This window comes from Microtus ochrogaster, unplaced genomic scaffold (assembly GCF_000317375.1).
Source record: "Microtus ochrogaster isolate Prairie Vole_2 unplaced genomic scaffold, MicOch1.0 UNK1, whole genome shotgun sequence".
NCBI lineage: Eukaryota > Metazoa > Chordata > Mammalia > Rodentia > Cricetidae > Microtus > Microtus ochrogaster.
Window position 1 is genome coordinate 2,325,593 of NW_004949099.1, and position 23,467 is coordinate 2,349,059.

At 45.3% G+C, this 23,467-nt stretch overlaps 1 protein-coding gene across 1 annotated transcript; it reads left to right on the forward strand.

Moving 5' to 3' along the window:
• Positions 1-3,143: 3,143 nt before the first annotated feature.
• Rpn1 (ribophorin I) lies at positions 3,144-22,823 on the forward strand. Its single transcript, XM_005364838.3, has 10 exons — positions 3,144-3,437; positions 7,760-7,824; positions 9,214-9,520; positions 13,892-14,101; positions 15,979-16,171; positions 17,133-17,232; positions 18,481-18,619; positions 18,723-18,842; positions 20,373-20,618; positions 22,242-22,823. The coding sequence occupies exons 1-10, from the start codon at positions 3,180-3,182 to the stop codon at positions 22,422-22,424; spliced, it is 1,821 nt and encodes a 606-aa protein (XP_005364895.1). The 5' UTR covers positions 3,144-3,179; the 3' UTR covers positions 22,425-22,823.
• The last annotated feature ends 644 nt before the right edge of the window (positions 22,824-23,467 follow it).

Below are 23,467 nucleotides of genomic sequence, written 5' to 3' on the forward strand. Positions count from 1 at the left end.
CCATAAGCATGGCAAAATATTCCTATAGTGCAACAGTGGCATTGATATCCTGGCAGTAACCAACAACTGTCTAACTGGCTCACTCAGCAGGAGGAAAATCACGCCTGGTAACGGAAAACTAGCCAACAGACATGCCGATAGACGGATCTGATAGGAACAATTTCTCACTGGAGGTGAATTCCCAGGTGACTCTAGTTTGTGTCAGACTGACGATAACTAACCAGCACACTTAATCTCCGTCTTGGCACTATCGCTAGGTGGTGGAACTGTAAGAGGTGGGCCAAGTGGAGATTCTTAAAGTGGTAGGGAAGATACCCCCACAGGGATTCCGGGGCCCAGCCCCTCCTCTTCTCTTTTCATTCCTCGCTATTAAGTGATTAGTTTTGCTCTATCATAATGTGTTGCCACAAAGTCAAAGCAACAGGGCTAACCAATCACGGATTGAAACTTGTGAAATTGTGAGTCATGTAACCCTGGCTTATAAGTTGTTCCTATCAGCTGCACTGGATTTGTTTATTTATCTATTTGGTTTTTTTTTATTTACTGTAGTGTTGGGGCTGGAAATCAGGCTTTGTCCATATGAGGCAAATGTCCTCTCACTGAGCTATATAGCCTCTTATTCTTTCAAACATGCTTATTCAATGCCGCTCATTTCCCAATTGTTATCTATTCTTTTTCTTCTTATTTTGTATTTTTCTATTATTTTGGATGCTCCACTTTTTCCTTCCACTCCGAGGCCTGCTTTCCAGAGTTATGTGTATGTGTCCATGGCTCTGAGGATTGAGCCCTAGGTCTTTTACACGTGAAGCACATGCTCTACCATTGAGCAACACCCCTAAATTCCTTCTGCATGCTCGGCAAGTAGTGTTCCCAATCCTTCACACTTCCCTTTGTGCATATATGTATATAAGCGTCCAAAAGAGGCCAGGGAACAGCTTCTTTCCTCAGGAGCTGTCTGCCTTGCTTTTTGAGACAGGATCTCTCACTGGCCTGAAACTCATCTAGTAGGCTAGGGTGGACAGCAAACTCCAGGGAGCAAACACATGTCCCTGTCTCTGACACCCCAGTGCTGCGATTGCAAGGGTATATCTCTGTGCCTGACTTTTTTCATGGGTTCTGCAGATCAAGCTCAGGTTTTCATGCTTGTGTGGCAAGGATTTTATGACTGAGTTATCAGCCCAGTTCCCCTCTTAACACTCTTAATAATAACTTTATTATTCTAAAATATTTATTTATCTTTTGTTTTTGGGGGTTTTGCTTGCATGTGGGTCTGTGTGCCATGTTCCTGCAATGCCAGTGGTGTCTGGAAGAGAATGTTAGATCCACTGGAAATGGATTTATTGTGTGAGCAGCTATGTGGGTTCTGAGAATTGAACCTGGGTCCTCTGTAAGAGCAGTCAGTACACTTAACTGCTGAGCCATCTCTCCAGCCACTTTATAACTTTTAAGTTTGAAAGACTTGAAAAAATTGTGTCTCTAATTTTGGATTGTTGTCCTAAGCAGCTGCTATATTGCCCTTTGCAGATCTTTGCCCTGTGAAGGTGATAATAAAGTAGTAGTAGTCATACTTTCTACTATCATTATTATTTTAATAGTTAAGACAAAATATCCTATGCTGGTCCTGAATTTGCTGTATTCTTTCTTTAGCCTTCTAAGCACTGAAGGATTACAGACATGCACTACTACACCCAAGTGGCATTAAAAATTATTTTTAAATGTCTATTTATGTGTGTGTGAGAAAGAGAGACAGAGAGAGACAGAGACAGAGAGGAAGAGAGAGAGGAGCAGAGAGATCGTGCGTGGGTGTCTGTGGCAATCAGAAGAGAGCATCAGATCCCCGGGTTGTGAGCTACAGGTAGCTGTGAGCTGTTTGTGTGGGTGCTGGGAACTGGAGGAACTCAGGTCCCTTGTGAGAGCAGCAAGTTCTCTTAACCACTGAGCCATCTCTCCAGCTTTGTGTATGTATTAGTGTTCAAACAGTAAGCAATTTTGCTTTGTGGGTCAAACAGTCTGGTTTTTTTTTTTTTTTTTTTTTGGTTTTTTGAGACAGGGTTTCTTTGTGGCTTTGGAGCCTGTCCTGGAACTAGCTCTTGTAGACCAGGCTGGTCTCGAACTCACAGAGATCCGCCTGCCTCTGCCTCCCAAGTGCTGGGATTAAAGGCGTGCGCCACCACCGCCCGGCCAAACAGTCTGTTTTGTAAATATACTACTGTTCCTTTTGTAGCGTGAAAGCAGTCGTAAGCCACAGGCAAATAAATGTGGCTCTGTTCCAATAAAACTTTATGGACGAGGATAGACTGTTGGCCTGCAGGTGCTAATTTTCTGACTTTTGCTCTATAGGGTGGAGCATGTCCTTCCCTCCCTTCTCTCTTTCCATTAGCTGGTGTTATTGTTGAATATTTCCATTTCATTCAAAATTCACATCGAAACTAAATCCTTCAAGCAACAATATTGGGGCATGTTCGTTAGATAGGGATTAATTGAGGCAATTTGGAAATGAAAGAGAAGCAGAATTGCAGAATCTCAACAGAAGCAGAATTGTCCTTCAGTCAGAGCAAACGAAGGGCAGCAGTCCCTCTGCTGGAGGGGAGCCTGTGCACCTGCGTTGGTGCAGGGAGCTTGGAGGTTGGATAGGGTGAAAAGGGAACTTTTGGGGAGGAAAGGTTTACCAAAAGAGTCAGTAGATGTGATTTTTCTTTCTTTGTTTTAAAAAATGGTTTCAAGGCCCAATAATGCCAGCGGATGTTCTCATTACTATGCTGGCTTCCTTGATAGGAGGTATGCTGTGCAGAGAGTTTCTGCACACTAGTTAATGAGTTAACTCTTCTGTATGGCTTTGAGAGATGATTGCATCAGAGGAATCCATCCTCAAGATGCCTTTGTAAAGGGGCTTGCAGCAGGGAGACCCTTTCCTATCGTTCTGTCACATGAGGATATGGAATTCCTTCCTTAGATGATGCCACATTAAAGTGTCGTCTCGGTAGTAAAGAACAGTTCTGCACCCCAAGAAGCAGGCCTGCGCTTTAAGATTTCAGTCAGGCGCCCCGTGGTTGCCCGGTTGCCCTGGAGACGGGGTCCTTTCTGGCGGGACCCAGCCATCTTGTGGTGCTGTCGTCCAATCAGCGGTTGCTCCGTGGCTGGGGGGCGGGACGCTGGTCGCCGGCGCTCTGCTCGCGAACATGGAGGCGCCGGTCGGCTTGGTGTTGCTGCTGTGGCTTGGGGCCTTGGCCCCGGCGCCCGGCAGCGCCTCTTCGGAGGCTCCGCCGCTGGTCAACGAGGATGTGAAGCGCACGGTGGACCTGAGCAGCCACCTGGCCAAGGTGACGGCCGAGGTGGTCCTGGCACACCCGGGCGGCGGCTCCACGTCTCGAGCCAGCTCGTTCGTCCTGGCCCTGGAGCCGGAACTCGAATCGCGGCTGGCGCACCTCGGCGTGCAGGTGAGCGGTGAATGGGCCGGGCTGCCGCACACGGGCTTCCTGCGGCGCCGGGGATCCCTGCGGAGGCCGGGGCGGGCGGCCGGGAAAGTTGAGGGTTGTCTGGAAGGCTGGTGTGGAGGGGACAGCCGAGAGGTCGGGGTCCACCGCCCCTCTCATCCGCGTGTCCACTCGGACACGTCAGCACAAGCTTCGGAGCGGCGGGCGCCGCCCACGTGGCAGCTCCGGAGCCCGAGGCGACCCCTTGGTCCCCCGGCGACCACCTTCCACACCACACCACAGCACAGGAACGTCTTGGCTGTGGCCAGGTGCGGTGCTTCGGGCGCCTAGCTTTTCCCCCTGTCCCCTGGACGTACTCGTTCAGCGAAGGCCCATCAGTGAGTTAAATCGAAATTCCGGAATGCAGTTGTCTGTCTGATGTAGACTGTTCTCTCTAGCCAGCGGCATTCGGAAATACGACAGCTTTCTGGTATCTGAGTTTGTCATTAATCACACCGGGTTGATGTAACACACCTCTAAAGCTGCTGCTCAACACTTGGCTAGTATTCACATTTGAAAAGCCCCTGTGAGCCGGGCGGTGGTGGCACTCGCCTTTAATCCCAGCACTCGGGAGGCAGAGGCAGGCGGATCTCTGTGAGTTCGAGACCAGCCTGGTCTACAAGAGCTAGTTCCAGGACAGGACAGGCTCCAAAACCACAGAGAAACCCTGTCTCAAAAAACCACAAAAAAAAAAAAAAAAAAGAAAAGAAAAGCCCCTGTGCTGTACAGAAAGGTGAAACCCGCATCTCTTCCTCCGCGCCCCGCCTCTGTTGGAACTCCGCAGCGTTAGCTTCCTGTGCCTTTCAGTGAGCACACTTTTACGGCTTAGCCATCGTGGACTCTGGGAGTAGAGGGACTGTCCACACAGGTTGCTTTTTATTGCCGTTTCCATTAAACTGTATTCATTAAGTGATTACCGACTTTATTAGGAGGAGACTAGTAATTACAGTATCACATTCTAAGCACACCACATTCTCCTGACTGTAATGGAGCTATAATAAAGCAGGGTACATTGTCACTGGACCTGGCTCCTTCGCACTGAAGCCTTGTTCACTCTGAAGCACAGCTTTGCTTGGCTGTTTCTGGAAAGACATTCATGACTTCTCTCAACTTACAGAGCCGCTCCTGAGTGTTTTGAATGTTCAGCCCAAGTTCGTGAAAGCCAGTCATGACTTCATGAGATCGCAATATATATAATCATAGCCGTTGAGGTGGAGAAGGCACTCAAGTTGGGCCACTCCGTGTGGCTCAGTAATCAAGAGCACAGGGTATCCAAATGTAATTCCTAGCACCTACACGATAACTCATAGCCATCTGTAACGCCAGTGCCAGGGTGCACAGACATACATGGAAGCAAAAAACCCATACACATTAAAAAGAAAGGAAAAGCCCGGCGGTGGTGGTGCACGCCTTTAATCCCAGCACTCGGGAGGCAGAGGCTGGCCGATCTCTGTGAGTTCAAGGCCAGCCTGGTCTACAAGAGCTAGTTCCAGGACAGGAACCAAAAGCTACAGTGAAACCCTGTCTCAAAAAATCCAAAAAAAAAAAAAAAAAAAAAAGGAAAGGAAAAGAGAAGGTTGCATCAGGTATTTTAAGTGCTTTCTCTGTTACAGCAACTTTTTGAGGTATAGGTGTTACTACATGACTGTGGAAGCATCTGCCTTGGAGCTGCTAACCCCACAAATGAAGGTTTATAATTTGTTCCATGCCCTGTATGTTGCTGCATTATTGACTACTTGCTTTCTGGCCGTGATATGAGACTAGTTCTGATATTTCGGTTTATTCACAGTGGTGTTAATTCTGGAGGGAGGCCAGTTGTATATGTAAACTGCATTATACTCCTACCTTGTGAGACACAGGGACGCCAAATGTGAGAAGAAGCACATACTGCATTGGGAACGTGGGTGAGGTTGGATGGATTACGGGAACCCTTTTAGGAACTGGTAGAAGGACAATACTGATTATGTGGTTTGAGCCATCACCACTATTATTATTATTATTATTATTATTATTATTATTATTATTATTATTATTATTGACAGGGTCATGTTCTATAGCCCTAAGACTATTTTAGAACTTGAATGCTGGTGGCTAAAAATGACTTTGAACTTCAGATCATCTTGCTAGTTTTCCCCATGTACTGGGACTACAGTTTTATAACACCATGCTTGGTTCTCTTTTACTTTTTACTAAGTCATCAGTATTTTTCATGAATATCAGTAAGCTATGCATTAACAAAGAGCTATGAATAAGCAAACTTTTTGGACTTTCTGAAGTACTAAAAATGATATTTAAGAAATTGCTTTTGGAGTTGGGAGATGGTGATGGTGGCTCATACAATCCCAGCAGTTGGGGGGAGGGTCGGTAGTTGAAGGTCATCCTAAAGGGAGTGTGAGGCTAGCTTGTGCTCTGAGACTGACTTCCTAGTGAGCTGGTGTGTGATGCGGTGGTAAAGCACATGCCCATCTGTGCAGGCCGTGAGTGCAAGTCTCAGCTCAGCACATAGAAGTCTTCTTCATAGCTGTATGCTCTCTTGGGAATTACTGCTTCAGTCCTAGAATTTTTTATTTTTTCCATGAGGATAGGTTAGTCTGACCAAGGGTTAGTTAGTGGAGAGTATGTATGTTTTCCACATAGACTGCCACAGTCTGTGACTCCAGATAACACCTCAGGAAGCCTCAGCAGCCTTCTAGAGTTAACCTGGTTGCACGTCTGGTGCCGTTAAAGGATAAGAGTACAGCATGTCCCATAGCGGCCACTAGGGCTCCTTTTCCATAAGGCCTTTGCAACTTCTGCCACTCTGTGGGATCAGAAGTTTTGGTCACAGATGGGACTTCTGTTGTTTCCTTTTATTTGTACTTATAGTTATTTTGATATGAAAAAGAAAATGTCTAGAAGGAGGTCTTTGGAACATTTGGGAAGTAAACATGGAGATAAGGTCTTTATGTGTATTTGATTGTTTAGGAAAATGTTTATAGTAACTCTTCCGTGATGTTCAGGCTAAATCTTATGGTTTCAGATAAAAAATAAAGTTGGATTGGGATATGGCTCACTGGTAAAGGTATTTGCCTGGCCCTGACTTCAATCACCAGCACTACAAACAAAATTTCTAGACCAGTGAGAAGGCTCAGGGGGTAAAGGCCCTCGTGGTGCAAGTCTGACTGACGATTGGAGTGAGTCCTGAAACCCATATAAAAAGCCTGGTGCAGTGGTCCACATGTAATATCAGCACTGGCACCTTCAGACGGGAAACAGAGATAGAAGAATCACCTGGAAGCTTGCAGGCTAGTATGCGTGGAGTACCCACAATGGCAGAAACAGCAGGAAGAGATCCTGCCTCTGTCTCCACACATGTGCACGCTCCCCCTCCCTCTCCCTCTTCCTTCCCCCTCAAACACATACACATGCACACACAACACACACACGAAAAAAAAACTATGAAAAGTTACCTTAATGTAAATATTGTAAAGAAGTTGGTGTATTAGTTTCCTTTCTATTGCTATGATATAACTTCAAAACCAAAGCAGCTTTCGGAAAGAAGGACTTACTTCTTTGGCACTTGTAGTTGCAGAGGTAGCAGGTGGCAGGTAGTTGGGAGCAGCAGTGAGAATTCACATTTGATCCACAAGCAGGAGGCATAGAGCACACTGGGAATGGTTGGAGTATTTTTGAAACCTCTTAGACCACCCCCCAGTGACACCCATTCTCTCAGAAGGGTTGTCTTCGTTGGGCTTTCTATTGCTGTAAAGAGACACCATGACCATGCAGCTGTTGTGAAGGAAAACATTTTATTGGGGCTCACTTAGGGTTTCAGAGGTTTATCCGTTATTATCATGGTTGGACATGGAGACACGGTGCTGGAGAAGGAGCTGAGAGTGCTACATCTTGATCTGCAGGCAGCAGGAGATTGTGGTACCCTGGGCACAGCTTGAGCATAAAAAAACCTCAAAGCTGGCTTCCATAGTGACACACTCCCTCCAACAAGGTGGCACCTCCTAATTGTGCCACTCCCTATGGGCCAAGCTCTCAAGCACATGAGTCTGTGGGGACCATACCTATTCAAACCTCCACAGAGGGCAAGCCTGAACCCATCACAAAGGGTAACATTCAAACCTCCACAGAGGGCAAGCCTGAACCCTTCACAAATGGTAACACCAACTGGAGGCCAAGTATTTAAGCATGAGCCTTACAGGGCATTCTCATTTAAACCATAATTGTTAATAGTTGGCTTAAAATTTAGGACTTGAAAATATAAGAAAGAATGAACTACTCTTTTTCTGTTATAGGTAAAGGGAGAAGATGAGGAAGACAGCAACCTTGAAGTACGTGAAACCAAAATGAAGGGGAAAAGGTAAGCAGGCAGACCGAGAGGTGTTTCTAAGGTGGCTAACCGGATGTTTGGGATAGGTGGGTTAGGTAGAGACATCAGAAAATCCCCTAGTTGTCTAGCTTAGAGTTGGCTGCATGGCAGTGCTGTTAACAGAGGAGGGGATCTACTGGGAATGGTACTGGTGTTTTGAATTGACTGGGCCATCAGCCTAACTAACAAGGAAACGTGAACACTGCTTACTCAGGACCAGTCGTGAAAAGAAAAGCAGATATGATACTTGAAGCCAAGAACGGGATAAAACTGTCCTAGAAGACGGAGGGCTTGAAGTGTTGTCTTAGTTGTGAACTTTTTAAAGCAATATGATGTACAGTGCTGTGAGTTTTCAATTAAGTCATCCACATTCTAATCATTGAGGGTGAATTACATGGGAACATGTTTAAAAGCCTTCAAGTTTTTACTAATGACATACTGGGTCTAACAAAAATTCATTTTTTGGCTTAGGAAATTAAGATTCATTAGTTTACAGGCAGTGTCCACTTGCTCACTTGTATGCATGCTGCAGCTGGACATGCATAGGAGAGGACAGGTTGCAGTAGTGCTTCTCTCCTCGTGTGAGTCCGGGGGCTTGAACTCATGTAGTCATGCTTGACCGCAGGCCCTTTTATCCACTGACTCATCTCTCTGCCCCAAGCATTTTTTAAAGAAGATGTTTTTGTTTGTTTTTTGAGACAGGGTCACTTTAAAATTAATTAGTTGACTTTGTGGGCGGGGGCGTTTTTCTTACATATATGTGTGCACCACTTGCATGCAGTAGCCTCGGAAGCCAGAAGAAGATGACATATCCCCTTGAAACTGGAGTCAGAGTAGTGAACTGCTGTGTGTTTGCTGAGAACCAAATCGGGCTCCTCTGAAAGAACAGCCAGTACTCATACTGTTGAGCCATATCTCTGGTCACCCATTTTCTTGAGTCAGTCTCACTAACTCCAGCTGATCTTAAACTCCCTAGGTCACTAAGGATGACCTTGAATTCTTGTTCTTTCTGCCTTTATCTTTCAAGTGTTGGGATTAGAGGTCTGTCACTTTACCTGTCTCTGGTAGTTTTTATGTTTTTATTATCATTAACAAACTTGGGATGAACATCTGGACATCCATCTTTAAAGGCTTAAGTTAATATATTAAAGGCGATATCTTTCATCTTGGATAAAGAATTTACTGTGACTTTGAAATACTAGCTGATTTCAGTATCTTTAGGCTTCTTGCTTTTTCTAGAGCTTGTTACATAGATTAGACTGGCTGAGAAGTCACAGAGATTCACTTTCCTCTGCCTCCTAAGTGCTAGGAAAAAAAGGTGTGTGCTATCATGCTTGGACCAGTGTCTTTAATTCTAATTCTCTCGCTTTCCTCCTTCAGTGGGAGATTTTTCACAGTCAAGCTTCCAGTTGCTCTTGATCCTGGGTCCAAGATTTCGGTTGTTGTGGAAACTGTCTACACCCATGTGCTTCATCCATATCCGACTCAGATAACTCAGTCAGAGAAACAGTTTGTGGTATTTGAGGGCAACCATTATTTCTATTCTCCTTATCCAACAAAGACCCAAACTATGAGAGTGAAACTTGCCTCCCGAAATGTAGAAAGCTACACCAAGTTGGGGAACCCCACACGATCTGAAGACGTCTTGGATTATGGACCTTTCAAAGACATCCCTGCCTATAGTCAGGTAGGTTCCAGAGACCATCACTGCCAGGCTTGGATGGTATGTGCCGGTTGGCATTCAGAAAATGTTCGGAACCTATCTTGAAGTAACTCTTAGTCCCATTAACTTCCTCCTGAGAGCTGAGTTCAGACACTGGAAAGTGGGCATCATGGGAGAAGGCAATGAGGGCAGGGTCGTGATGGACAAGGAGAGAAACTGGGGTGACGGTGGTAGTAAACAGACCAGAGGCTAAGGGCCTTGGAATTGGTACTTTGGGAGAGAAAGCAATTAATTCATGATAAAAATTTTGTTGTGGGGCAAGGTCCAAGACTCAGGAGACTATCTTGAGTTCGAGGCTAGCCTTGTCTACATAGAATTCCAGGTTAGCCAGGGATACACAGTGAGACTATGTGTCAAAAAAGAAAACAATTGACTGGGCAGTTAAAAGCAATGACTGCTCTTCCAGAGGACCTGACCTTCTTCCAGACCATGTGGTGGCTCCCAACTGTCTATAACTAGTCTTGTGGGATCTTATGCCCTCTTCTTGCCAAGTTGAGGATTGTACTCAGAACTTCACACATGATAGGTAAGACTCCCACTGAGCTCCAGCACTGGCCCCTGGAATTCATTCTAGTCTTGCTTTTTTGTAGCACAGGCTATTGCTTCAGCCTCTGGAGCACTGGGAGTATAGGTGTGCAGTACATTCTTTTTTTTTTTTTTTTTTTTTTTTTTTTTTTTTTTTTTTTTTGTTTTTCGAGACAGGGTTTCTCTGTGGTTTTGGAGCCTGTCCTGGAACTAGCTCTGTAGACCAGGCTGGTCTCGAACTCACAGAGATCCGCCTGTCTCTGCCTCCCGAGTGCTGGGATTAAAGGCGTGCGCCACCACTGCCCGGCCTATTCTTGACTAGAGATAATGCTATTAATGTAGAGATCATGTTATATATAGTATTGCCTAATTCTTATGCTTAATAACTGCATTGTACACTTTTTTTTGGTAGCCATTTCTCTGATTTTTGCCTTGGATTATTTGCCAGCTTGTTATAGATGAATGGTTAGGCTTTTGTTTTCTTTTGCCTTCTTACTACTTACGACCGTAATGTACATTTCTCTACATGTTTCTCAGCAATAGATTTGGGGGGAGGGGCAGACAGGTCTCATGTAGCCTAGGGAACTGGCTGTGTAGCTGAGGATGACTCAAATTCCGATTCTGCCTTTACTTTCCACGTCCCGGGATACAGGTGTGCACCTCTGTGCCTGGGTCAGAAATAGTACGTGTATTATATTTTTAAGATTTGCTTGTTCTAACCTGGCAGTGGTGGCACATGCCTTTAATCTCAGTACTTGGGAGGCAGAGGCAGGTGGATTTCTGAGTTTGAGGCTAGCCTGGTCTACAGAGTGGTGAGTTCTAGGACAGCCAGGGCTACACAGAGAAACCCTGTCTTGAATGATCAAAAAAAGAAAAAATATATTTAAAAAAATTGTATATTGGGGGATGGGTATGTGCACATACATGCAGATGACCCCGGAGGCTAAAGGAGTCAGATCCCTGCAGTTAGAGTTATGGGTGGTTATGAACTGCCGACCACTGGAGGGAGGGCTCTTTAACTGTTGGCCTCTCTTTAGCTCTGGAAATATATTCTCTAAAGTAAAAAAAATTGCATATCAAAACATGAAATTTAAAAAAAATTATTTTTTGACATTGTGCCTTGGCTGCCCTTGAAAATTGTGGCAGTCCTGCCTCAGTCTCCCTAAACAGATGGAATTGCAGTTGTAAGCAGCCATTCCCCAGCTCAACAAACATTTTTTTCTTTTTGGTTTTTTTAAGGCAGGTTTCTCAGTAGCTATGGAGCCAATTTTGGAACTCGCTCTTTAGACTAGTCTGGTCTCAAACTCACAGAAATCTGCCTGCCTCTGCCTCCCGAGTGCTGAAATTGAAGGTGTACGCCATGGCCACCTGGCTCAAACATTTTAAAGCTAGAAATGATGGCAATTGCTTGTAAAACCAACACTCAGGAGGCAGAGATACCAGGATTGTTTGAGGCCAGCCAGGCTTCATATTCTTTGTTTCAAAACAGAACAAACACCATGAGCATTTTAAGAATGAAAGTTAAGTTCTTGTGTATCTGTATGTGTGTGTATTTGAGTCTGAGTCTGCTCACAAGTGTGTGCATTTGGAGTTGAATCCAGGGTCTTAGGCATACTAAGGATGTACTCTATCAGTGAGCTGTACCTATGATTCCTGCAGCATGAAGCTGCCATCCTTATAGTATTGGCACTGTGATGTGGGATTCCCCTCTGTATGCTGTGAATACCATTGGTTAATAAGCTGCTTTGGGCCTATTACAGTGCAAAAAAGGGCAAGGCAGAAATTGCAAGCAGATAGAAGAGGAGAGAGTAGGCAGAGTCAGGGAGAAGTCATGTATGCTAGACACCAGACAGAGCCTTACCGGTAGTCTCTAACCACATGGCGACACACAGATTAATAGAAATGGGTTAATTTAAGATACAAAAAACTAGGCAATAAGAAGCGTGAGCTAATAGGCCAAACAGTGTTGTAATAATACAGTTTCTGTGTGATTATTTCAGTCTGGGCAGCTGCGAACAAATGAGTGCATAGTGTTGAGTAGGAATCTGAATTGAATCTTAAAGGGTGTGGTTAGAGAGTGAGAGAATAAGAGAATTTATAAAATTACAAAATGTGTTTGCTTTTCTTCCTGGACTTTGGAAAGAAGGGTATTTTCCTAACATTCTAATTTTATATTGCCTTTCTGAATTATGGGCAAGTTCATCAAAGGGCATTACTCAGTGACCAGAGAGACCCCAAACCTACTCCCCATTGAATCTAGGACCTTTGTGTGCTGGGTAAGCACCCCGGCACTAACCCATATATAGTCTCAACCCCAGAGAGTTTTTTAAAATTTTAGTGTGTATGTATGTGTGAATATATGTGAGATGTGTTGGTGTGAGTGCCACAGCACATGTCTAGAGGCCGGAGGACAGCTTTTGGTAATAATTTCTCTTCTATTATTATATGGGTCCCAAGTGTAACAGCAAGTGCCCTTACTTGCTAAGCCACCTTGCTGTTCCTCCTGAGATTAAAATAAAGCTAACCTCTGGGGGAATTGGCAGACAACTTGAAGAATTATGCAGACACTTGGACTCAGAATTTCCACTTGCTGAAGATCTAGTATTGTTGCTTATGTTTATCAACTAGAGCAAAGGTTGTGGAGGCTGGGACTTCCAACCTGTTTGTTTTTTAGGTTTTTTGAAACGGTTTCTCTGACTGTCCTGGAATTCCCTCTGTAGACCAGACTGGCCTCAAATTCAGAAATCTGCCTTCCTCTATCTCCAAGTGCTGGGATTAAAAGTGTGGCATCACATCTGGTCTTATATGGTTGGGCTTTCTTGAAGGCCTTTTTTTAGACTGCCAGCCATGAATAATAGCACAGAGACTTACTGTTAATTATGAAAGCCTACAGTTTAGGCTTATTCCCAACTAGCTCTTATAACTTAATCTGTTTCTGTTAACCTACGTTTTGCCACATGGCTTTTTATATCTCCTCCATTCTTACATCTGACTTTCTCCATGTCTCTCTGGCATCTCCCATGCACCTATATTCATTCCAAGTTCCTCTCTCTCCCTGGAAGTCCTGCCTATTCTCTCCTGCCTAGATAGCTATTGGCCATTCAGCTCTTTATTAAACCAACCATGTGCCTTAGGCAGGTAAGGCAAAACATAGACCCATCTTCCTGCAGTATAAGCATCTTCCTGCTTCAGCCTTATTTTATTTTATTTTTTTAAAGACAGGGTCTCTGTTTCCCAGGCTGGCCTTGGAACTCATGGTGATTCTCCTGCCTTTGCTTGTTGAGTATTGGGATTATGGGCATAAATGACCACTTTTTGAAAGTTTTAGAGCAAGTTTCTTTCTCAAAAACAAAACAAAAAAACCTTCTATAGTTCAGGCCTGGAGATATGGCTTAGTGGTTAAGACCACATGCTACTGTTGCAGAGGACCTGAGTTCATGTCCTAGCACCTATATCTGGTTGCTTTAGGAGATCTAACACATTCTTGGCCTTAAAACCACTCCATATATATTGGTGCTTAGTAACCATTCTGTGGATGATGCATAGGCCCTCTGTAGTTATTTTTTTTTAAAGATTTATTTATTATGTATATGATGTTCTGTCTGCATGTATGCCTACAGGCCAGAAAGGGGCACCAGATCTCATTACACATGGTTGTGAACCACAATGTGGTTGGTGGGAATTGAACTCAGAACTTCTGGAAGAGCAGTCGGTGCTCTTAACTCTCTCCAGCCCTAGTTAATTTCTTTTAAACGAATGTTGATTTCTCTGTTGCCAAGGCTATGAACTGTTTGTTTACTTCCCTTCTAGGATACTTTTAAAGTACACTATGAAAACAACAGCCCTTTCTTGACCATCACCAGTATGACCCGGGTCATTGAGGTTTCTCACTGGGGTAATATTGCTGTGGAAGAGAATGTGGACTTGAAGCACACAGGTGCAGTGCTGAAGGGGCCTTTCTCCCGCTATGATTACCAGAGACAGCCTGACAGTGGCATTTCCTCCATCCGTTCTTTTAAGGTATGAGTGGCCAATTTGGACCTTGTGGGAACTGTATCTTTATCAGTCCTTTTTCTTGCTTTTCAGTTTTGGGGGATTAACTAATGGTGTTGTTGAGTATCAGTGTTAATCAGAAATTTTGGGGATTAACTATGGTGATGTTAGTATCAGTGTTAATCAGAAGGTTTTGGGGATCATTTGTTGCAGTTCATAATAAAATAGTCCTACACTAGCCCAGAATGGAGTATATTAAAGGTTTATTTAATAGGGGCTGAACTCACAGAAAGGGTAGCAATCTGCAGTCCTCTACGTTCGCTGGGAACTGGAACCAAATTCAGCAGCCAAGAAGCCCGTGCATACTTTGCATCTGCATTTATAGTGCATGACACTACACCCAGAGTAGGGCAGTATCTTAAAGGCTTTTGGCTAAAGGAGTTCCCACAGCAAACTAATGGCGATATTGAGTATCAGTGTTATCAGAAGGATCTTTAAGGGGAATGTTCTTGTGTTTATGTGAATAGCATACCGTATTATATAAATACTGCTTTTTCTTCTCTCTGCAGTGTGGGTTAGTCTGGAATGACCTGTGTAACTTAGACTAGCCGTGAACTCAAGATACCTCCTGCCTTGGCTCCTAAGTATTGGGATTATAGACATGTGCCACTGTGCCTGCCTGGCCTTAGAGCAGTGGTTCTGAGCCTTCCTAATGCTGCCACCCTTTAACACGGTTCCTCATGTTGTGGTGACCCCAATCATAACATTTTTGTTACTACTTCATAACTTTAAGTTTGGTACTGTTATGAATAGAAATATGAATATCTGTCTTTTTTGATGTTCTTAGGTACCCTCAAGTGGGTTGTTGGGGTTATGACCCATGGTTGAGAACCACTGCCCTAGACTATGGTTGTTTTGTTTTTTTTAGAAAATTTGAATAAAGATAATCATATTCATAGTACCACCACCACCTAAACATTCCCTTGTTTTATAGATTTATTTTATGTGTGTGTGTCTCGTGAGTGTATGAGCACCTACCTGAAGAGACTAGAAAAGTGTTAGCTATCTTGGAACTGGAATTACGGGCATTTGTGAACTGCCTGACTTGGGTGCTGGGATCCATGCTGTGGTCCTCATGACTGAGGAGCAAGTTCTTTTAACTGCTGTGGCCTTCTTTCCACCCCTGCTGCTTGCTTTTTAAGATTGGATCTGGTGTAACTTTAAGATGGCCTTGAGCTCCTTGGTGCTTCCTTTTAAGTGCAGGGGTATACTACTATGTCTTAGGCTATTTTTGTTTTTATGAAGCAGAATTGAGGTTTACTCTTAACTCTTAAGGTTACATTGAATAAGAACTTGTGTGCTTGTGTGTGATGTGTATGTAGTACAGCTTTTAAATATGAGGGTAAGAGAATGACAGAACCTCTCAGATGGGAAGACGACTGAGAAGTATGAGTATGGGCTTCCTTCAGCATCATCGTAAACTATTGAAAAAATGAAGAGATTGAATGGGCCTTTGTCTGGGTGACCTCTTACAAATATTTACATATATTTACATATTACAGAAATGCTCACTGCCTATGTGAACAGTGAGTGTTGCATTCTCCCTCGTCAGTACACTTGGAAGATGTGTAAGCTCATTGGGTGGAACACTGTGTAAACTAGCAATTTGATACAATTCCTTATCTTCAATTTCCTTCTTCTAACTTTAGTGTGCACAAGGGTCTTTGCAAATATTTTATTTTATTGAGAAGATTTAATCATTCATTGAAATAGATGTGATGTCTAGATCTTCTGAAACTTTAGGAAAAGTGACTGTCTGGGGTCTGGTGTAGGCTTTATGTTTACTGGGTCATATTTCTGCGGAGGTTCCTGAAGTTTCTAGAAGGCATTCTGCTCTCTTGCAGACCATCCTTCCTGCTGCTGCCCAGGATGTGTATTACCGTGACGAGATTGGTAATGTTTCCACCAGCCACCTCCTTATTTTGGATGACTCTGTGGAAATGGAAATCCGGCCTCGATTTCCTCTCTTTGGTGGGTGGAAGACACACTACATTGTTGGCTACAACCTCCCAAGCTATGAATACCTCTATAACCTGGGTGAGTGTTGAACACAGTAAGAAAAGAATTGCAAAGGGCCAGCTTTTTCTTTTAAATTCTTGTGTTTGTTTAAGAAAAAAAATTAAATCACCAATGCTTATATGTAAGGAGAGTATTCTCTTACTATTCTTAGGAATGCTGGGGTACCTGTCCTTTTGTGAGTTGGTGTAAATTACTCTTGTAAATGTAATGCCAACATACAGTATCAGTTGAGACTCTGCAGAAGGTTATATATTATGCTTTTCTCTCCTTGGTCCCATCAGTTGCCCTGTAGCCCCTCCTCCTCCTCTCTCCTTCACAGACACTGCTGACCTGCTAGTCTTTTAGCTATTGATGTATTGTGAGAACTTTTTCCCTGGGATAGGAAGGACTAGCCATATCTACTGCTCTGCCTACCCTATAAGGTCCCAGTGGGAAATCAAAGTTAGATTCCATCGAAGTTTTCCTTGGGGAACCAGTGTTTATTAGACTTACAGAGTTAGGTGAGAAGCTAATGGCAGGGGTGTGGTGATCCTAAAGCAGTCACGCTGGAGAGTTAGCATGGAGAGAGCTCCCTTCCTCCAGTCTTCCCCAGCAATAACTATTCCAGCCCCTCCCTGAGAGGCCTTGAGGCCGACCTGTGCATAGGACATAATTTTGTGCGAATGTCTGAGAGTCATGGCTAGATGCTCAGGTGAGGGTCTGCAGGTAAGCACAGTGAGCTGAAGAGGATGCTGTGCTGGCTGTGCTCTAAGTGTCTGGGGATCTCAACATTGTTTATAGTTGTTCTGTCTTTCTGTGGCAATTGGAGAAGAGCCAAAAAGCCTGCTCTGTCACCTCCAGCTCTCAACCCACCAGCTCTTGCCTGTGAACTCTTGATAACATCTCTCCCTTTGTGTAAGAGGATAAAGTTCATGTCTTGTCATTTCCTCTCCGCCATCTTTCTCTGCTCACACCATTGCCTGTACTTGCTGGTCCTCAGGTGATCAGTATGCACTGAAGATGCGGTTTGTGGACCACGTGTTTGATGAGCAAGTGATAGATTCTCTGACAGTGAAGATCATCTTGCCTGAGGGAGCCAAGTAAGAGACTGTTCCTTTCCTCTGCACCCCATTTCTCTGATAGTGCCTGGTGTCTGACTAGGGACTTGTGTTCTGGGTATAGTGTAGGTACTCATTAGATAGCTTTGACAGAAGCCTTTCTGTGGAACCTTTGACTAAAGCTAGGAAAGGGAAGTTCATTCAAAGGAGGCCACGTGGTTTAGTTAGGAAACTTTCCAAAAGCACAGTGTCTCCATATGCCTGGAGCAGAAGCCAGAGCTGGCCCAGTAGACCAGAGTAATGGCCTGAGTCTAATGCCAGGGAGGAATGTGGAGGGCATTGCAGAGGTACACACCTGTAATCACAGGACTTGGAGCCTAGAGGCTCTTGAGTTGGAGCCCAGCTTGGGCTACATTCCAGGCCAACCTGGGCTACATGTAGAAAGTACCTGTTTAATAAAAAAGGTTGGTAGACTTTGCTCCCAGCGAGTGACTGAGTGGAACGGCTATGGTGCCATTTCCTAGGCCTGTCTCAGTGTCTTTGGTAACAGACGGCAATCATTTTTGCTTAGTTTGAGCAGCTTGCGAAAGAGATGTTGATAAAGAGCCAGGAAAGTGTTGGAAAAGAAGTTGCAGAGGCAAGGACTGGAGCCATGTAACTCACTGGGAGGCTCTGGGTTCAAGCTCAGTACTGCTGTTGTGTGTGCAGGAATCACTGGCCGGGGTGTCTGGAGGACATTTGTGGGAGCAGATGGGCTACAGGGCTCCTGTCCTTGGCAAGAGCTGCTTATAGCTTTGTGTTACTTACCTGGTTTCTTGTCACAGTGTTTGAATGGTCTCTGTTGGTTCTTATATCTACTCTAGTGACCAGGATGACATGTGCTTTGACTGGTCCATGGAGGAGGGGTTGTTCCTTCAGGCCAGACTACTGTGTTACTATTTCTCTAGGGACTGTAGGCCTGGCTTACAGAAAGTGATACACATACCCTAGTCCTAACAGAGACTATCATTCATCGGGGGGAGAGGGGAGCATTTGAAATAGCTCCCAAGGCAACTCTCTAGGTCCCTGGGAGACTCTGGGTGGGCTGTGCTGGGCAGCTGTGCGCTCTGCGAACCCATCCTTGTGAGTGCTGGGGGAGACTGTCTCATCACTGTTTCTGACAGTGAGTTAGCAGTGGGAGGGGAGATACCTCTGGTGGGCAGGATAGCATAGTGTGAACTTGGCCTTCTGATAACTCTTAGTCTTAGAATTCTGCAGCCCCACACCCTCACCTATGTCTGTGCTTTCCAGGAACATCCAGGTAGACAGTCCCTACGACATTAGCCGTTCTGCGGATGAGCTGCACTACACCTACCTAGACACATTCGGCCGCCCGGTGATTGTTGCCTACAAGAAAAATCTGGTTGAGCAGCACATTCAAGACATTGTGGTGAGTGACTGTGCTTGCTGTTCGTTGTTGGTACTACCGAAAGCAGTGTTAGGCTATGGATCTGAGTTGGTCTTACCTGACACCTTTTTCCTGGCTCCTCCAGGTGCACTACACCTTCAACAAGGTGCTTATGCTGCAGGAGCCTCTGCTGGTCGTGGCTGCCTTCTACATTTTGTTCTTTACCGTCATCGTCTACGTCCGTCTGGACTTTTCCATCACCAAGGTACTCTGCTCTCTTCCTAGCTGTCATACAGTCCATAGGACCTTGTGGCTGGCCGTAATCCCCAACATTTTTCTGGCCTCTGCTAATTCTCCCTAGAGAGATTTCTTCCCCCTGTGATGCTAGTGTGGAACCCAGAGCATCAGGCGGCCACTGACTGCTCCATAGCCTTCTGCTTGTATCTGAGAATGTGATCAGAAGCACACCGTGTTAAGTCCCTGCTTTCTGCCTTATTTTGGTTGTGGAAACAACCTGGACACTAGGTGAGGTAGGATAATCATTGAATGGCAATTCTGCCTTGTCCTCCTTTTTTGCCATATAGGAAATTAATTTCATCTGCTGCTACTAGATTTTGTGGTTCTAAAAAAAATTAAGGTAGATAATTTTTTATTCTCTCATATAATGTATCCCCCCGCCTCCCCCCACCCCCACACCATCCACTTCTCCCTTCCGAAAAGAGCAGCCTTTCCAGGGATATGATCCAAACATGGCATAACGAGATGCAATGAGACTAGGCACAAACCCTCATTAAAGCTGGGTGAGGCAACCAGTAGGAAGAAAAGGGTCCCAAGAGCAGGTGAAAGAGTCAGAGACACCCCCACTCCCACTGTTAGAAGTCCCATAAGAAGACCAGGCTAGCAACCATAACATATGCAGAGGACCTAGTGCAGACCCATGCAGGCTCTGTGATTGCCATTTCAGTCTCTCGGAGCCCGTATGAGCTCTGCTAAGTTGATTCTGTGGGCCATGTTTTCCTGGTATCTTTGACCCCTCTTTTTCCTAAAATTCTTCCCTCTTCCTCAGCGTTTCCCAGAGCTCCAAAGGAGAGGGACCCGACGGAGATCTCTAATTTGGGCTCTCTCTCCACCTAATGTTTGGCTAAGGGTCTAGACAGATATTTTTATTGTCTTCTTACTCTGTAGGGACTGAATATATTTTTGTACTTAGCATTTTCCATCTGTCGGGCATGTTCTGGAATCCTCTGTCAGTTCACAGAGCTTTATCACTTGCGTGTCTGCAGATAGACACTGAGTGATCAGTCATTGCTTATTGTGCCTACATCTACCTCATGTAACGTCCTAAGGATTTATTATGTAAAGGTAACTTGTGTCCACTGGCCCTAAGCCAGCCTCTGAGTTGTGGGGCAGGCCTTGCCAGTGAGAGGATCTGGAGAGGGATGGTAAATGGAGAAAGAGTTCACCTTCTTTCCTGAAGTTCCTGAAACCCTATGGTGGTCTCCCCGAAGTCTTTCACGGCTAGAGATGAGCTCTTGCTGTGCCAGTTTCATGGCACATTCTACCATTACTGTCCTGATCACGGCTGTGAGCCTGTGGAACTGTAAAGTAGTGTTTGCTTCATCTTGATGTCTCCTCCAGCCTTTGTAGTAGAGCCTGGTCCTCTAAGTGTCAGAAGGGTTTGACTCTGGCTTCCTAAGGTGTCCGCTATTGGCTGGTGGCAGTAGGCATCTATGGCAGATAAGTCGGAGTAAGCACCAGCCTATCTGCTGACAGATGTGGTCTCTCTACCCTCCAGGATCCAGCCGCAGAAGCCAGGATGAAAGTGGCCTGTATCACAGAGCAGGTATTGACTCTGGTCAACAAGAGGTTAGGCCTCTACCGTCACTTTGACGAGACCATCAATAAGTACAAGCAGTCCCGGGATGTCTCTACCCTCAATAGTGGCAAGAAGAGCCTGGAGACAGAGCACAAGGCTGTGACCAGTGAGATTGCTGTGCTGCAGTCCAGACTGAAGACGGAAGGCTCTGACCTGTGTGACAGAGTAAGTATTAGTGTTGTGAGCCACTTGTCTGCGGCCTCCACGTCCCCTTCAGGGACTATTTCTGCTTGTTGGAAGCAGCACCCATCCTGCTCTCTGGGCTGGGCTCGGCTTCAGGTGCCCCCAGATACTCACATGTGCAGGACCATGTGGTCAGTGCTTGTGGTGGGATACGAAACTTTGCGGCATCTGTAGGTTGGCTTTGGAGAAGTTCTGCAGCTTCTCCAGCTCTGTGTCCCTGTGACTGGCAGTGAGGGCAGTGTCCTACCTCCAGATGCCAGTCTTCAGCTCCAGATGGCCATGCCTGTAATCCCAGTGTGTATATGTGTAGGGGCATGCATCTTCAGATGAAGTCCAGACAGGCTACACAATGGGATCAAGGCAAATCCTGCCCAAAGGGTAAGATTTTGAAAAGGGGGATGAGGGGAGGCACCCAGACCTAAATCACTGGCTCTGACCCAGACTTTCTAAACTTGGTCAGATTATCCAATTTCTGTGTCTGTGTGTCCTTATGGGTAATGGGAAGTCAGTAGTCTTTCCAGTACCTGAAAGCGGTTTGTGTCAGTGTTTAGAGCCCCGACAGTCATGTACTGTGCGAGCCAGCTATTATTATCTGTAAGGGAAGTATTACCTACTTTAAAAAGTGCCCCTCAAGCCGGGCGGTGGTGGCGCACGCCTTTAATCCCAGCACTTGGGAGGCAGAGGCAGGCGGATCTCTGTGAGTTCGAGACCAGCCTGGTCTACAAGAGCTAGTTCCAGGACAGGCTCCAAAACCACAGAGAAACCCTGTCTCGAAAAAAACCAAAAAAGAAAAGAAAAAAGTGCTCCTCAGAGTTCTTAGGCTCCGTTAGCGGCTCCACCCCCACTTCAGTCTCTTACTAACCCTAGTTCCTTTGTAGCACCCACCATGAAACAGTTCTTCATGTGCTTACATGAGATCTGTGTGTCAACTAATGTCTGGTCCCAGTAGAGAGAGGGCACACTTAGGAAATCTGTGTGCAGTCATCTTGCTGGGGTGTGGGCAGAGTTTTCATTGGGACTGCGATCAGCTCTGTTCCCAGCCGTTTTCCAATAACCTCTCAGAGACTTAATCTTAATTACAAACGCTCGGTCAATAGCTTAAGGCTTATTGCTAACTAGCTCTTACAACTTAAATTAACCCATTTGTGTTAATTTCTGCCATGTAGCGTTACCTCTTTCATCTTGCACCTCCTGTTTCTTCTCCATGTGTGGTGACTCCTGACTCCGCCCCCTTGTCAGTGTCCTTGTCTGGGTCTCTCATACAACCTTATTCTGTCCAGCTTCTTTACTAAACCAGTCACAGCAACATACATTCACATAGAGAAAAGGAATATTCCAAACTGGGGTCCCATGGTTTCACCAGGTGTCAGGGTAGAAAGCAGCTTGCTTGTCAGAGTTGACAAGAACATGACCTGTAGGTGGTGAAGCTACTGTTTGGAGCCAGGCTTGTTTTCTTGGTGCCAGCCCTCTACCGTGGGCACTGCTTTTTGCTGAATTTTGACTGTTCATGTGGGGCTCTGGATCTGTGGGCCTGGGAAGCCATGGGGCTTGTTGAGTAAGGTGAGAGTGTAGTTCTCAAACTCTTCCCTGCTCTGTCTTCGCCAGGTGAGCGAGATGCAGAAGTTGGATGCACAGGTCAAGGAGCTGGTGCTGAAGTCGGCCGTGGAGGCAGAGAGGCTGGTGGCTGGCAAGCTCAAGAAGGATACGTACCTCGAGAATGAAAAGCTCAGCTCGGGAAAACGCCAGGAGCTGGTCACCAAGATTGATCACATCCTGGATGCTCTGTAGCTCGTGTCTCCAGGGCAGGCCCAGGGTGCCTACAGCTCAGCTGCAGTGCATAGAGGGAGGAGGCTGTGGTTAACAAAAGACCTCAAGAAGGAAAAGCCAAGGCCCTACCCACAGAGGTCTGAGAAACTTGTCCCTTATTTCTGAATGGGTCCCTTTTTTAAAAAAACAAAACAAAATCCTAAACAAAAATCCTGTATAAAAACCAAATATGGTTGTGTTTTGAACAAAGGCATTTTCAATAGTTGATTTAGTTTGTTTGATGCCTGGGGTATTTTTCCATCTGTAAGTCCTGTTTATGCCTTTCTAATTCCTAATGTTTGGTTCTTTTGTTAGTGTATGCATGTTTTTTTAAAGAGTGTGTATGACCAAATGAAAATAAAGGAGGGGCTGTGAACATGTGCTGTGCTGAAGTCTTGCGTCTAATTGTGGCGTTTGGGGATAATACTTTATTTTTTTGGTTTTTTTTGAGACAGGGTTTCTCTATATAAGAGCCCTGGTTGTCCTGGATCTCACTTTTTAGAACAGGCTGGTCAGAAGATAATACTTTTATCACTGTGGATTTTCTCAGAGTTCACAAGCCAAGTGTCAGAACATTGATGTTTTCTAGTACAAGCCGAGAGAGACATCCCTGAGAGTCACAAAGCAGTGGTGTAGTAAGCCTTTTGTGTTCCTTAAGTCTGTGTACACAGTCTGAGCACTGAAAAAGGGTGGTGAGCAGAGCAGAGGTGGTTCATGGAAGGGTGACAAGCAGACACCCCACAAATTCATGATCTCAGATTGACCACACTGAGGAGGACACAGACCTGGAGAACACTGTAGTCTGGGTGTGTGTAGGAGGTGGGCATCCAGAACAAGATAGTCAGTGGGTCTGTCAAGGCTTTGGCTTTACCCCAGCATCAGGATAGACTGCTGTGAAAGCTGGGCCAGTGTTGGTATTTGGTCGCAAGAGACCAGAGTTTGGTATGAGAAAGCCAAGAGCATATTGTAGTCATAGATGGGGCAGAGTGGATTCTGGTGCTTTGAAGTGTGCTGGGCTATAGTCC

Bases quoted from the DNA above. Each gene is read 5' to 3' on its own strand.
- Rpn1 (XM_005364838.3), top strand. From the start codon at position 3,180: ATGGAGGCGCCGGTCGGCTTGGTGTTGCTGCTGTGGCTTGGGGCCTTG. The intron at 9,521-13,891 runs GTAGGTTCCAGA...CTTCCCTTCTAG, and splicing joins ACATCCCTGCCTATAGTCAG to GATACTTTTAAAGTACACTA. The intron at 18,620-18,722 runs GTGAGTGACTGT...TGGCTCCTCCAG, and splicing joins AGCACATTCAAGACATTGTG to GTGCACTACACCTTCAACAA.